The sequence below is a fragment of the Megalops cyprinoides genome, chromosome 2 (assembly GCF_013368585.1).
Source record: "Megalops cyprinoides isolate fMegCyp1 chromosome 2, fMegCyp1.pri, whole genome shotgun sequence".
Lineage (NCBI taxonomy): Eukaryota > Metazoa > Chordata > Actinopteri > Elopiformes > Megalopidae > Megalops > Megalops cyprinoides.
This window is the reverse complement of record NC_050584.1, coordinates 42,594,929-42,610,293: the sequence shown is the minus strand read 5'-3', so window position 1 is coordinate 42,610,293 and position 15,365 is coordinate 42,594,929. Positions and strand designations below refer to the sequence as shown.

General features: G+C 40.5%; 1 protein-coding gene across 2 annotated transcripts; it reads left to right on the top strand.

Moving 5' to 3' along the window:
• The first annotated feature begins 3,047 nt into the window (after positions 1-3,047).
• On the top strand, positions 3,048-11,998 carry use1 (unconventional SNARE in the ER 1 homolog (S. cerevisiae)). Of its 2 annotated transcripts, none has more exons than XM_036522895.1 (8): positions 3,048-3,186; positions 3,487-3,536; positions 5,115-5,193; positions 5,401-5,553; positions 6,018-6,033; positions 6,146-6,176; positions 6,673-6,835; positions 10,000-11,998. In XM_036522895.1, exons 1-8 carry the CDS (start codon positions 3,085-3,087, stop codon positions 10,180-10,182), a joined length of 777 nt encoding a protein of 258 aa, XP_036378788.1. In that variant the 5' UTR covers positions 3,048-3,084; the 3' UTR covers positions 10,183-11,998. The 2 variants fall into 2 exon arrangements, with proteins under 2 accessions (XP_036378788.1, XP_036378787.1); XM_036522894.1 differs by having other exon boundaries at positions 6,655-6,835.
• Positions 11,999-15,365: the final 3,367 nt, after the last annotated feature.

The following is a 15,365-nucleotide window of genomic DNA, read 5'->3' as shown; positions in this document are numbered from 1 at the left end:
TGTATAAAACAGTGTATAATCATGACACTGAAAATACTGAAACAAAACAGTTTCTGGATAGATTACCTCTCCCCAAGATTGATACAACAGACAAAAGCCTTCTTGATGCTGAAATGTCTGAGGAGGAGGTGCTTCATGCCATCAATTCATTACAGAATAATAAGGCACCAGGACCAGATGGATTCCCGATTGAATACTTCAAAGCATTCTCCAAAAAACGACTGACTCCTCTTACCAACATGATTAAGGAAATGCTACAAAATCAAGTATTGTCGCATTCATTAGAGGTTGCGACAATAATGTTGCTACCTAACCAGGCAAAGATAAACAAAAATGTGGCTCCTATAAGCCCCTCAGCTTGCTGACTATAAGGTTTTATCCAAAATAATTGCTTTATTATTGGAGAATGTCATCCCTAATATTATTCATGCAGACCAAACCGGATTTGTCGAAAACAGGCAGTGAGCAGATAACGTATGAATAAATGCTGCACAGAAATGAGAACATCCCATGGTGATTGTATAAATGGATGCTGAGAAGGTGTTCAATAGGACAGAACCAAGTTCCCTTTTGCAGACCCCTGAGGCTATGAATTTTTGGGATACATTTATTAAATATATCAAAACGCTCTTTAATGCCCCTAAGGTTCAAATTTTGACTAATGGAGTTTTGTTGGACACCCTCTCCCTCTCCAGGGGATGTAGGCAGGGATGTTGGAGCTCACCTGGATTATTTTCTCTTGCCATTGAACCTCTAGCCATTGCCATTCGTTCAAACCCATCCATCACTGGCATATTTGGGTATTAATGTTCGTGTTTCCTTTGGTAAAGTCAATCAAGAAAACCATGTGAAGCTGTTGGACCAAACTAAAATGGAACTTCAGCGGTGGATGGCCTTACCACTGTCATTGATTGGTAGAATCAATACAATTAAAATGAATATATTACCCAATTTGTTTATTTATTTCATTGTATCCCTTTGAAAATTCCTGTGTATTTTTAAAAGACCTCAACAAAGCAATATCCACATTTTTATGGCATAAGAAAACCCCAAGAGTCAAGTTCATCACACTTCAGGCCCCTTATGCTAAAGGAGGCTAAATCTCCCAAATTTCAGATGTTACTACCTAGCTTCTCAGTTCTACCCACTGTGGATCTGGTTTCATTCAAAGAACAGTGATGTTAGATGGGTCTCAAAAGAGCAACACAATATGGAAACTACCCCACTAACAATTATCCCTTTCCTGGGTTCGAGGAATAAAGTTTCTGTGATTACAAAAAATCTGGTTCTTTTGGGTACCCTTGGCGCATGGCAGGAATCTCATGCACTCTTGGGTCTAAATACATTTCCACTTGTGAACACTCCTCTTAAGGACAATCCTAACATCCCAAGTCCTATTGCTGACAGTATTTTGCAAAGTTGGATTAGGAGAGGTATCAAAACAATTGGTGACATATATTAATGACATATTTGCTAGCTTTCTCCAATTATCTGAATTATTCGACTTAACAAGGCATAATCATTTCAAGTACCTACAAATCAGACATTCCCTAACATACCTGAGAATCCCCATTAGAAACCCGGTTGCTTGATACCAGGCTTACTTCTACAAAGGGCATAACATCTTCCATATACAACACCCTTATTAATAACCTCCCAGCATACCACAGATCTTCAATAAAGTAAAAATGGGAATCAGATCTGGAGTGTTCTTATGATGATGGGGACTGGTGTACTCTCCTAGAAAGAACACAGACTATATTGATATCCACCAATCACAGACAAATTCAATATAATATCTTACACAGAACATATTATACTCCTCATAATATGTATATAATATGTTAATGGTGGGGTTTCTGCTATGTGTCAGAGGTGTGGAATGTTTATCGGGACCCTCCTTCACATGCTCTGGAGCTGTCCAGTCCTAGAGGCTTTTTGAAGATATGTTATTGGCACAATTTCTGAAATTTTGAAATCTCATATTGACTTTGATCCTAAAGTTTGGATGTGATGTGAGCTCACTTAACATGACTCATCATGAGCAGTATTTTATCCTGCTTGCAAGCACTGCAGCAAAAAAATGTATACTTAAAAACTGGAAATCTGAAAAATCCCCAGCAAAGAAGCACTGGATCAATGAACTTGTATCCTATAGTACCCCTGAGAAAATACTATATAATGTCAGGGAAAAAACCCATGACCTTTGACTGTGTCTGTGTCTTACAACTGTTAGACCCTAACGATTGACTTATGTACATATTTACATTGATTATTTCTGGATGTTATTATTATTATTTTTATATATCATTTATCATATATTGTTGTATTCCTACCTTTATTAATACTGAACAATTTTGAATGATGTAATAAATGCACATATGAGGGGGGGAGTCAGTGTTATATGTTATATGTTTGATATATTTTGTTTTTGTTAATTGTTGATACAAAAAGAAAAAAGGAATGTGCTGATACCTCTAGTGTATTTGCACATTTTATACTTTGTATATTTCCAATAAGTATATCTATTAAAAAAAGCTTAAAGCTTATTTCATGTCTTTATTTAGACAGTCTTTGAACATCTAATGTGACTGTGTTTCCTTGTCTAAGATGATGGTCATTTTCAAAAATGTGCAAATGGATTTGTAAATGTCATTAGCTAGTAAACCAACTGATTTTACAGGGTAACACACAGACACGTACACACAAATACCATTATGAAAGGGTGTGCAGACTTATGAGATCAGGGTGTTGTAGTTTTTAGGCAATTTGTTGTTACAATTCTCAGCACCATCAAATGTCAATTCAAAACTATTTTAGCACTGTAAATATTTGTCGTTTCAAACGGAGCTGGCCACGTTGAAGACTGCTACCAGATCCTTTTCGGACCCTTACCCAGTCCCTTAAATTTTATTTGCAAGGAACGACTGTTAATGTTTCGTCCTGATTTTAACTATACTGGATTCAGACATACGGGAATCAGCTAAGCGCACAACCTCAATATTATGCCCCTCCCTAACAAACTCATCACTTCCGGTATTTGCGCCTCCCGTAAACTGAACGACTTCCCCTCCTGCGTCGGACATGGCGGTTTCCAGGCTAGAAATAAATTTTATTAGATTATTATCGCGCTGCGAATCTATTGCATCGGAGAAACGGGGGGAAGCAGAATGGAGGCTGGAAAAGGTGAGACAGTTAAAAGGCATTTTTCTAAATTACTAGGGGAAATCCTTCACTTGGCTAAAATACGTCCGATAGCGAGCAAGCCACGTCAGAATTGCTTGGTGTCAGACAGTAATCGCAGTCTTGCTGGCTATGCCAGTAAGATTTCGTTTACAGTAACGTTAGTTCTTTCATATCTTGTGTAGCGAGTTGAACTATCCAATTAACAACCTACCTAACGACATACAAATGAAATCACATCAAGTGCATAGTTACCTGATCTTATACTATACTAAGTAACGTTAATCATTTCTTTTGTTCTAGTATGTTGGTGCACTTGAAGAAATGCTGGTGGCTTTGAAGAAGAGCTCGAGGTAGAATATTTGTTGTTTCTTCTGGGTATAATAACTGGCTAGATTATCAGGTAGCTTGCCTGCTAACTCCCCCCAATAAGTTAGCGAACTAACGTAGGAGCTAACTTGCTCGTTAGGCTACGTACACAAACTGTCAGTAACTAGCTTTCATGTAACATGACACGTGTAGTTAACATTAATTTAAGGTGAACGCAATGGCGTCGTTAGGTCGCTATAGCCCCGAATATTTTCGCCCTGAAAAAGGAGGTGTATATAGCAAAACAACAGACAGACTGTGTAACAGAGCGGAACTTTACTTGCACCGTCCGAGGGTGATGTGATAATATTTACACCGATGAGCAAAAACATTATTATAAGGTATTATTATAAAGGTAGATCTAACCTCCCCAACCTACCGATGCCGATCTCCCTTCAAAAAGGAGGCAAACTTGACTTAGCCCCTGATCTTTTCAATAGCCAGAAACGCCCCTGGCTGAAAGCACAAGTAAATAGGCTCTAGCGAGCTAACTAGTTAGTTTACCAGGTATTGTATGTGTCAGCTTTATCCTGTTCACTCGGATCAATATGATTGACTAGTATAGCCATCCCGCACCAATTCGCAATTGGCTTATACCTTGAATACCTTTGCACTGAGTAAAATTTACAGGCGTTCCAGGTGGTTTCGTTTGAAAAGTATTAGTATTTTAAGCCCTTGTAAAGAGTATAGAAAACGTCTAGCAGTCATATGAATCATAAAGTCTATCTTATTTAACCATCTGTGGCTTAGAAAAGTATTTTAGGCACAGTGACCTACCAGTGTACCAAATCTGAGTGTTAAGTGAACTGACGGAAGAGAACAAAGACAGAAGAAACGTTGACCTTTTTCAGACTCACATCCAAGTATATCTTTATCCCTGGTTGGGGCAGTTGAGGCATCATATAGTATTTAGTTTAGCTGGCAAACAGGTATGTCATTACGTAAATTATTCTAAAACACTGCCTTAAGAATTTGGGTCAGTTTATTTATGTCTGACCTTAGATTCCCTCAAATAATGAGTTCTTTTAAAGATATCCTAAATGTCAAAAAAATTTCTTCCTGTATGGGAATGATCACAAAAATGCAGTTTGATGTAGGTGAGATGTTGGGAGGCCTGTTCTCAGTGATTTCCCCCTGTTATAGACTGAATTTGGTTGTCATCCACATGTTGTCTTTTTTCACCAAGCTTGACATTAAGCAGGCTAAACCACATCATCATCTTTCTAAGGAGATCTGATAAGGATGTAATGCTTATGTGACAGTTAACCACTTAAGATTCTAAATGAAATGTTTGGCACAGAATACTTTTAACCAATATCCAAAAGTGGCATATTTAATTTTTTAAAAACATACACATATACTGTGATACTTTCTAGATACTATAGAATGAATTATCTTACATCCCAAATGGGTCATCCTTGGCAACCCAAATTTCAGTCATGGGATTAGTCGTTCAGAGACTTTCTATCAACAATTTCTATCACTTATTTACTTTTGTAAAAAAAATTGTTTTACACCCCCCCCTCCCCTCCCCTCTGATACAATCTTTTCCCCCTTTTCAGTAAACCTGCCCCAGAGGTGTTGATAGACTACAATCGGAAAGTGGATTTTCTGAAAGGACTTCTAGAAGCTGAGAAACTGGTCAGATCAATTTTTTAGTTAAAAAAAATGTTATCTCATATTTAAAAATTGACCTTAGGAATGTCTTTGAAGTTTATGCCTTTTATGCAAAATTTAATTTCTGTGGTAATTTGTACATACAAGATTAATTGTGAGCTAGTATCTTCACTGAAGTGTTTTACACAGCTGTAAAAAGTACAATCATCAATGCAAGGCCTTTGTCTGTAGTCATCCCCAACAGAGAAAGCTCTGGCCAATCAATTCCTGGCCCCAGGGAGAACACCTACCATTGCCAGTGAAAGGATGCCAGCCAGCAAGACAGTCCACATGCAGACGAAGGCGCGGTGTACTGGGGAGATGAGAAATGAGCTGATGGGCACAGTAAGCTGCCGTTCCACACCAGCTCCGCATTGTAACATGGGGTCGGGGATGGGTGGTCGTGTTCAGGTTTTGAGAAGTTCTCTCTAAGATCTCAAACAGCAATTGAGCACACAGGATTTCAGCCAATGTGAGGCATTTCTTTCTGAAACAGTAGTAGTGTGTTATAAATCCCGTACCAGACTTAGCCTGACAGTAATTATAACAGCAGCAGAGAAAGCTCACAAAAGGGTATCTTTTAGACTGTCATTTAACAGTTAACAGTTAATTGAGTTCTTGAGTCAAGAGAGGTGTCAGACATAATGAGCCAGCTACACACCATGGTACTTTAGTGACATCTACTGACCAATGAGGAAAAAATGTGGAACAAAGTTTTTTTTTTTTTATTATTATTTTTTGTTTTACATTAAAGGAGGGCGTGTTTATGACTTGCTTAAAACTTTGATTATGTTCCTGTTTTTCAACAGGCGTTGTCAAGCACAGGTAAATATACTGTCTTCTTAGGCTATGTGAAATATAAATATTGAACTTTAAAAATATCCACATTTCTAAAGAATGAACATACCTTTTAACATACTTTTTTTCTCAATTACAGACAATAAGGAAACAGACTTAAGACATAGAAGGTAAGGCAGTTATAAGAATGCTGAACTGACAAATTAAAGCTGTTTGTGACGCTTCCCTTTGAGTTACTCAGCTTTTTACCATGGAAACTGGGGAACGTGGGGGTTTTACACTGTCTGAGTTCTCTCATGGGTGTTTATAGGCTGCTTATTGTGAAGGTAATATGGTGTTTTGAGATACAGCCAGCAATGTCCAATAAGTGTAAAGATATGAAGTGTAAAGAAGAAAACCTGTATTAAGTGTATGATTAGGTCCATCACTTGATGGCTGTTCCTCAGCTGCAAGGCTACAGTATTGATGTGGCTAGGACAAGGAGGGTGTCTGGGTTTTACTCCGGGGCAGGGTGATATTACATTACATTGAATTACATATCATTTAGCAGATGCTCTTGTCCAGAGGGACGTCCAGCACAAAAAGGTATCACAATACACTCTGGCTGTGATATTAGTCTGTGACTGAGCTCCCTGTCCTTATGCGCAGTGCTCTGTTGTGCTCCAGGGGCGTGCCGCTGGACGAGAGGCAGTCAGCCGCTGAGCTCGACGCTGTTCTCCAGCACCATCACAACCTCCAGGAGAAGCTGGCTGAGGACATGCTGAGCCTGGCCCGCAACCTGAAGAACAACACGCTGGCAGCACAGAACATTATCAAGCAGGACAACCAGGTGAAGGGCTGTTCCTACAGGGGCTGGGTGGGACCTATGGGATGTCAATTATCGCGTATGGCAGCTCATAAATGAGAATTGGATAAAAGTTTAGTTTCTGATGTTACTATCGTACACATTGGTTGTGAGTTTTCCCCATTACTAAGACTGTGAGTTGTGTGTGACCAAATTGTGATGTGGGTGTGTCTAGTCTGTATAATGGTAACAATAAGTCAGGTAGTCTCATCAGAACATGGACGTTGTTTTGCTGTCAAATGAATTTTAAAAAAAATTGTGATTAATTCCAGTTTTGAGTGCACTTTTACTAGCACTAGAAAAAAACATTTTAATCCAGGATATTTACATGTGATTTTTTTAAATAAGGAATGCCTAATGCTTTTTTACTTGGTACCCTCTCCAGATTGCCCAATTGTACTGTATATATACCCTGCAGCTGTGACACCCAACATCAGAGGTGGCGGGTCTAACACTGTCTTTCGACAGTAGTGCTGTCTAACACCGTTACCCAGACTGACCAGCAGGTGTCACTATTCAGCTATGAGAGAGGTCCCAGGATCACTTGCCCTACCCTTCCCTGTATCCCCCATTCCAGTGCTGATGCCTGATGGCTCGGCTGGGATCAAACTCGGGCCATAGTGTTGAACCTTGCAACCCCCCCAAGAATTAAGTAATTTATGAATATATATTGTGTTGAATGACTAAATCATCTAATTCTGATGCACATCCCTCTGTTGGAATAACACCTTGTCTTAGACAGCTTGGATGCTTTACACCTCTTAAAGGGCAATGATTTTGTATGTAGAATTGGAAGTAATAAAGGCTTGTACATTTCATTACAAACATATAGTTAAATCATTTCCCCAGTTATGCAGTGCAGTCACAATTTACACTGGTAGCTTTTAGAGACAGAAGGTCGATTGAAAAAGTACTTTGGCACCAACAAGGTATTTTAAAATTACTTTACATGTTCACAGAAAAAAACGATTCAAGGAAATAAAAGTGTTTACTCTGACTGCACCATATGAAATTTAAAAATGTTTAAATGCATTTGACATTGATTTCAACAATTTGATCAGTGTCAGTGCACAATGCAAGTTATATGTTCAATGCTTTGAAGCATTTTGCGGGTTTTTACTATATCTAGTGTACCAGATGTGCAAGACCAGAGTGCATAGATCAGTGCACTTGCTGGTATAAAGGTGCATAATTCCCCAGAGGCTCACAGTCTTAATATTAAAAAAAAACTGTTCTAACAGTGTTCAAGGTGGAAGTTGTTACTTAAAACCACCTTATCAAGGTATTTTGGGGAACATACATAGGTTCTGGGATCCTTTGCCGGATGCTCTTCCAGGCACTGAGGTAAATCAACACTGGACAAATTCATTGTATTTGTGCAAAAACAATGACTAATTCCTTGGTGAATTTAATTCTTTACATATTTTTTTGCAATGAGGCTGCAAAGGTGCTTGTCAGGCAAAAGCAAAAAAAAGCAACAGCAAAAAATGTTTTGATGTCCAGAAAAGGAAATGGCACTCCCAGCAGTTTGAGCCATTCCAGATCATAGTGGGAGCATATTAGTGGGGAAGCTACTAACAGGAGGATACCCTTCAGTTCACTGACCTGCCTCTAGTAAAATCTGGAATTAATAATAATGCTATTCGCTAGGAGTGCTGTATCTATCCCTGGTGTCTTGTCTGCAGTGAGCTGTGAAAAAGGGGCATGTTTACCAGTTGACTGCTTACACTCAATAGCTGCATTCAGTGTTGACTGAATCAGGTCTGTAACAAATCTTCAACTGAAAAACATGGTTATTTGTTGTGTGGCAGTTTAATTGCCTGTCTGGCATGGTTTTCCTGCCAACTATTGCACTGTCGCACCATCTTAGACATAATATTTGTGAAGTTGATATAAAAGAAAGAGAATAGTTGAACTTGATTTAAAAGAGAGAGAACAAATGTGGACTAAGCATTTCCGCATAGTTCCACATAGTTACAAATTCTACTCATGAAAGTTATGCTCTAGGCCGCATTCCATTCATCCATTTTTATGAAACTTTTATGGACCTCCACTGATGTGACTGAGATGACAGAATTTTGTGCAGTGGAATGATTGTTAATAATTAAGCACTCATGGCTGTGAAAGTGGACTGTTATTGACATCTTTATGAGGGAGCACTGAAGTGCTGTCCAAATCATACATGTGCAGAATGAATGTCTCTTATTGTTTTTTCACCACACTGTACAATTTACGACACAAAAATTGCACAAAACCTGTCAAACAAATTCTCAGACTTTCAACCTACTCTTTGTTCATGCAATGGAATGACATCTTGTTGTCTGTGCCAGTTTTCAACCAGAAGGTGGCAGTATGGCACAAGTAACTCATCACGTTTTTGAAGTTTCCTTGGTGTGCAAGCAATGTCCTTAGCAGACATACAGCCGAACAGTTACTATGAAGGGAGGAATTTGCCTCCTGTTCTCACAAGAAATGCATTCAGTGTCCGAGCTTTTCAGCTAATATTGTTCAAATCGGAGCAGGGGACTGGCCTTCTGTGATATTTCTATTGTGTGAACAAAACAAGCAGAGTTATGCTATTGAGAGGATTGCACATGCGATTTCATCATAATATAAATGCGTACGGATAATAATTACAGCTATAAGTAAAATACTGATTTAAAATAAAACTATTAATACAAAAGCATTTTAGTGATTTTGCAACTTCTGAAGGCATTTAAAACATTTTTATGACATTGACCCTGAAAACAGCTGCTTACGTCTTCAGTGACGCATGTGTCCTTCATGACATGGCGAAGCCTGGCTTTGTGTCCAGAGACCCACTACTTTCATCTTCACACTTGCAGAATGTTACATTTGTTAGAGTCACGAAAACATGTGTTACATTGCTCACATCTTGAAGTTGTGAAGCGATGTAATTTAGTCAGCTATTACATTAATTACAAACTGAATGTCTGTAGTGTCAGTTACACTGCAAAACAGGGTGCGTTTGTAGATACACATTCAAGGTCCTTAAATTGGCAAATTAGTATTAACACAACAATTGAATGAAAAAAAGACAAATTTTCTCAGGAAATTGTTGTGAATTCTTCTACCTGACGCAAAGATTGTATGCGTTTCTGACATCTGTCCTGTTTTCCCGCTTTCAGACCCTCGCGCAGTCCATGCGGCACGCCGACTTGAACTTTGAGAAGCTGAAGACGGAGTCGGAGCGCCTGGAGCAGCACACTAAGAAGTCTGTCAACTGGGTCCTGTGGCTGATGCTCATCCTCGTCTGCTTCACCTTCATCAGCATGATTCTCTTCATAAGACTGTTCCCTAAACTCAGATGATAATCCCTGCATTCAGTTCTCCTACACTGCAGATTATCAACGCACAGCCTATATTTTTATATAGAGCGGGGTGAAACAAGAACAGCAAGCACTGCATGATCTTAACACCGGATGGGCTGAGCGGAAATAACGAAGAGCCTTAATCTATATCCATTGTTGTCTGTTAGCATTGTGCAGTAGCTTGGCCCTGTCTGCAGCTAGGATTAAGATATGATTGACTGCAAACAATACCAGTAATCTCATTCTTCATCTGTGAGTTTGGGCAGTAGGAGACTGAATGTTCACTCCCAGTCCAGGAAGGCATTCTTCTATACTCTATTACTCTCTACATGACTTTACCTGCAGGGCTTAACATCTGCCTAAATATACTCTCTCCGGAAGTTGTCCCACCAAATGCTCCATTTTTAGTTAGTGATGGCATTATTGGATGTCACTGTTTTTTGTCATTTTCAGTTTTATTGCACAAGGTGAGTTGATCAAATAAGAACATGAGTGGCGCTGCCTTGGACGGGTGAAATTTTCCATTTTGATGCTATAGCCATCCAAGGATCCTGCCTTGAATGCTGGTGTCTGTACTTCCGTGGTTGACAGTGTTGACTGTCCTGCAGTTTGATATTGGGTTTTAATAAGGGAAGCTACACGTAAATATGCACGTAAATATGCAACGTATCACCTGATTTTTTTTGTGCCTTCTGCTGTGTTGTAGGAGTACTTTAGCCTGCACCACATTGCGGTGGTTGTTACTACTCAGAAAGTGGGAGGTTAGCCAGTGCCAGGGAGTAGGTGGAAGCCTCTGCCCCAGCAGCCTGGCTTATAATGTGATTCCTTGACCTGTGAAAGGAGGGCAGTGGTCCCCTATCCGTCAGGAAGACGCATGGCCGTTGGAGCAGAGTTTAATACAGGGCAGCGGCTGATCACAGGAAACTGAAGACATAATGGAAGTTTCAAGGTTTCCGATAGCTGGCCGTCCTGAAAAAGCCCTGTGGGGGTCTTGGTGCGCGGGTTATTCTGGGATCAGGCTGACTTGTCCAGGCTTGCTGCTCTGGCTGCAGCACCATATGGCTGGAGAGTTGTATTCTGGGAGCTGCAGGAGATATTTTTGAATCTCAGATGCAGATGCATCTCTCAGAAGGTGTCCACTCCTCTCCAAAAAAGCCTTCCAGCGTGAAAGCTGAGGGCTCCTTTGCTGTTACTGAGGCTGTTGCCTCAGTGTGTAAACTCCACTTGGTTGAAGAACACATACACAGGGTAAGGTTGGTTGTAAAGAGTAGGTTTGGATATCTCAGCAGTGCCAGTACCACATAGTACTGTCATTCATCTATGTATAGGAGACATGAAGTTTGTGGTATTCAGCCCGTAAACACATGAAGCATAAATGTGTTCAAAGCATGGTCTATCAATTAGTAACCCCGTTTTATCCATAATCGATGTTGATTATTGAAGACGTTGGTGATGAGAGGGTGATTTGAGCAATATTACATGAACTCAGATGTTCATAGCCATGGATTTTTCTTTCTCATGCTTGCCCCATCTGCAGAATCCACAGTTGAGTCCTGTGTTCTCTGGGAATGTGCAGCCAGTAAATTGGTGAGAACTGAATGTTGTGAGAAAAGTTGTATCATAAAAGTGTCTTATTTTAATAAATAACTCAAAATCAACCTTGTACATGGAGGTCTTCCCTACATTTTGTGTGTGTTGCTCAGGCCTCTCCAGATGTGTGTGGTGCTGCGTGGATTTCATTGGATTGACTTTCATCCCTGCCCAGAAAGAGTGTCTCAGCTCTTTATCTATTTGTGCAGCACTTGAATTGATTGACCCCTGCACATTTTACAGCTAATTAGCTCTCATTTGTACACGCTGTGGCATACTTATGATAAAGGTGCTCATTAAATTTGCCTTTGCACCAAGTTGATGAATGAATGTGTCCTTTTAAGTCGTGCTCTCAACTTTGAACAAATGGATGTCTGGAGGGGTACATTTCCATGTTTCAGAGGTTAAAAATTAATATTTCTGGCACATGTTTAGGAAGCGGTGCCCTATGCATTTTCAGCCATAGTTAACTATCAGTATATTGCTTTTCTCTTTGTAATAACTTAGTCTGTATATTCAGTTTTATCCCTGGAGTTTAAATATTGAGAATGACTCAGTAGTTTGATCTATTGTGTTTTTTCCTAGCGTTTTTGCTTTTATAGCATGTTCACACAGATAATGTAATTAGGTATAGCTGTAGATCATCTATACCTGAGGCAAGACGTAGGCATTTCTCCAGGAAATTGACCCTAGCCAATAGTATGTTGACCAATCCCACATATGATAGTAGGCTTGCTTAGACCTCAAGCATCTAGACAGAATGCTTCACAGTCAACTGCACTTCAGCGTAGCTTGGATTTCTATCAGTTGAAGTACAAAAGGCATTGCATTGCATTAGAATGGCATACATACAGCTAAGGCAGGTCTGAGAACAGGTTATAATGACAAATGAAAGAGACTGCACTAAAGAATTGAATTACAGATTAGTCTGGAATTGCACATCTAATCAACTGGAGGCTGGTGTTGTTGGGGCAATCTATATCACTAAGGTAATATATAAGTCTATGGGAAAGTTAATTTTGTATGACAAAAATAATCCTTTATATACCATGACACATTTGAGGTGAGCCCACTTGGGTAAGTGAAATGAAATCAATTGAACCAGCATGACAGTAACACGAAGAAAGGATGTATTTCTGAGAAATATTCTGCAGGCAGGAGTGATGGAAAAATAATCCTTGATATACCCCTTTGGGGCAATAAATTGTCTCTTTTGGGGTCCCTGTCTAAAGTCCAAAGCAGTCTAAACATCAATGCCCTAATTATCAATGAAGAAAAATATATCCCAGTCCAAGCTCAATATCAGTACCATTGCTAGGTCTTCATCTGTTCTAAAGTTCAAATTGGCAATTGTCATCCTAAATTCTGTTGTGTCCAAAAATCATTAATCCATAATCCAATACTCCATATTCTGAACATTGTCCGTCATGCTTTTCCCTCAGCGGTACTTCCCCCTTCCTCTCTGTCAAACCAGGCTGCTTAACCCCAGTCTGATCACTGGCAGTGTGAGGCAGTTGCGTGTGTTTAGATACCAGAATTCCTTGTATGGATCAGGGGTGGAGCTAACAAGCAATGATATATCAGCCTCCTAGTACTGTTCCCTGGACCATTCCAAATCTGATGCCACCCCCTGTCCCCCATGACTGCCACCCAACAGGATTCCCTCCTGGATGGGGCATCTGTGTTGCCATGGGCCATTCCTGAACTGTGGAGTACAGAAATGGCAAATAGTTGTAATGGAGGAAACCAGAAGGCGACCCTAACATGGATGTCTGCTTTACTGGCTGCTGCTCTGTGGTTTGTTTATGCCAGTCCACTGTCAAGTGTCTTCCCAAGACTCTTGACAGTCTGGGAGGCTGACACCACTACCCCAAGGGGAAGCCAAAACTACAGACTAATTAGCAGCGAAATGCACCTCAGAAACTTAAGTGGAACCTGCCGCTAGGTCAGGAATTTATGTTCTGAAGTTGGTACTCTCCTGGACTGAACCTCCAAGGTTGCATACCTTGGTCGTACATTCTCTCCAACGGCCTTGGCCTGCTCCTTATGTTCCTGGATGCTGGGCTACATGTTACCAATCCCTCTCTTATCACAGCAACATGTTTGACCAGGGGCACATAGGAAGGAGGTTGAGCCTCCCTGGCTTCTCTTGCAATGTCCAGCAATTCCCAGAGCAGTCTTCCATAACTCAGACTTTGCAGGTGAAAACCCTGTGAAGCTCTTTGCAACAAATAGCACACATGGTAGCAATGGCACTCCAGAGTAGCTCAGTGGTTGCCTTGAGCACATGCTGACCTCTAAAGCCTGGGTTCGATCCCTGCTGTGTCATTAGCTGACAATGACTGGGTTCATACAGTGGCGGAACAAATTGGCTTCGTTCTGCCAGGGATAGGGGTGGGCAGGTCGACAGGCATTGCCTGTCTCTCTGCTCACCCTGCAATTCAATCAGGCACCTGTGAGATGCTCATATGATGTCAGCAGAGGAGTACCTATCCTCCAGACAGTACCCCCTCCACTGTAGTGCACCGTGTGACTTGCAGAAGGAAAAATAGCTGTTGGCTGTGCGCAAGTGTATTGTAGGTTTGTATTCACTTTGCTTCAAAACCCCTTCATGAATGCAGAGGTTGTTTCAGTGAGACAAGCCTACTATGATTGGCGATTCCAAGATAGGGTTGCATAAAAGGGAAAAGGCACAAAAAATAGAAGGAAATTGATCCCATTTCCTTCAGTAGGCTTCCATCATTCTACCCAGTATTGATTTCAGTGTGGGGATAAATCGTTCAACAAGCCCATCTGTCTGGATGGTATGCAGAGGACTGTAGCTGTTTAATATTCGTTAACTGACACAGGTCATTGATTACACAGGACGTGGATGCGGTATGTTTGTCCCTCAGTATCTCCCACCGTTTTCCCCACTCTGCTGAACAGAAGGAGGAGTTCATTGGAGTACCTTTGGAGGCCATTGTTCAGAGAGGAATAGCCTCTGGGCTGCATGTCACATAATCCAAGCTAAACAGAATGTACTAGTGTTGTTGTGCCGTTTACATGAATGGCCCCCCAAGCTCCATGGCAATTCTCTTAAATGATACAGTGACAATAGGCAGAAATGATCATGAGCAGGAAGAAGAGTGTTTTTGTAATTCACGTTAGGAGGCGCTCTCTGACACTCCGGACAGCTCCAATGATAATTCTCTTCTGCTGACTCAACACTGGGTCCGTAAAATCCTGTATGAATCCAGTCTAGGAGCTCAGTGTTCATACTCTGGACATGATGGGATGAGCTGTTTCACCAGGTTTTCTGTCTCACTGAGTTTGATTTTAGTTCCTCTTACTTTCCCTCAAGGCTTGCTCACTCAGGTAAGAGAAGTAAAATTAATCCAGCCATCACAACAACAATAGAAAAGAAAATTTTGTTTATTTCTTGAGAATATTCCACAGGAATCTGGCAGAAAAAGAAGTTAAGAAATACCCCCTTGGGGTAATAAATCAGCTCTTTTTGGTTCCCTGTCTACAATCTAAAACAGTCCAAGCATCAATGGCCTGGCCTTCAATCAAGAAGAGTATGTTCCAGTCCATGCTCAAGATCAATATAA

Bases quoted from the DNA above. Each gene is read 5' to 3' on its own strand.
- use1 (XM_036522894.1), top strand. From the start codon at position 3,085: ATGGCGGTTTCCAGGCTAGAAATAAATTTTATTAGATTATTATCGCGC. The intron at 3,537-5,114 runs GTAGAATATTTG...CCCCCTTTTCAG, and splicing joins GCTTTGAAGAAGAGCTCGAG to TAAACCTGCCCCAGAGGTGT. The intron at 5,194-5,400 runs GTCAGATCAATT...CTTTGTCTGTAG, and splicing joins TTCTAGAAGCTGAGAAACTG to TCATCCCCAACAGAGAAAGC.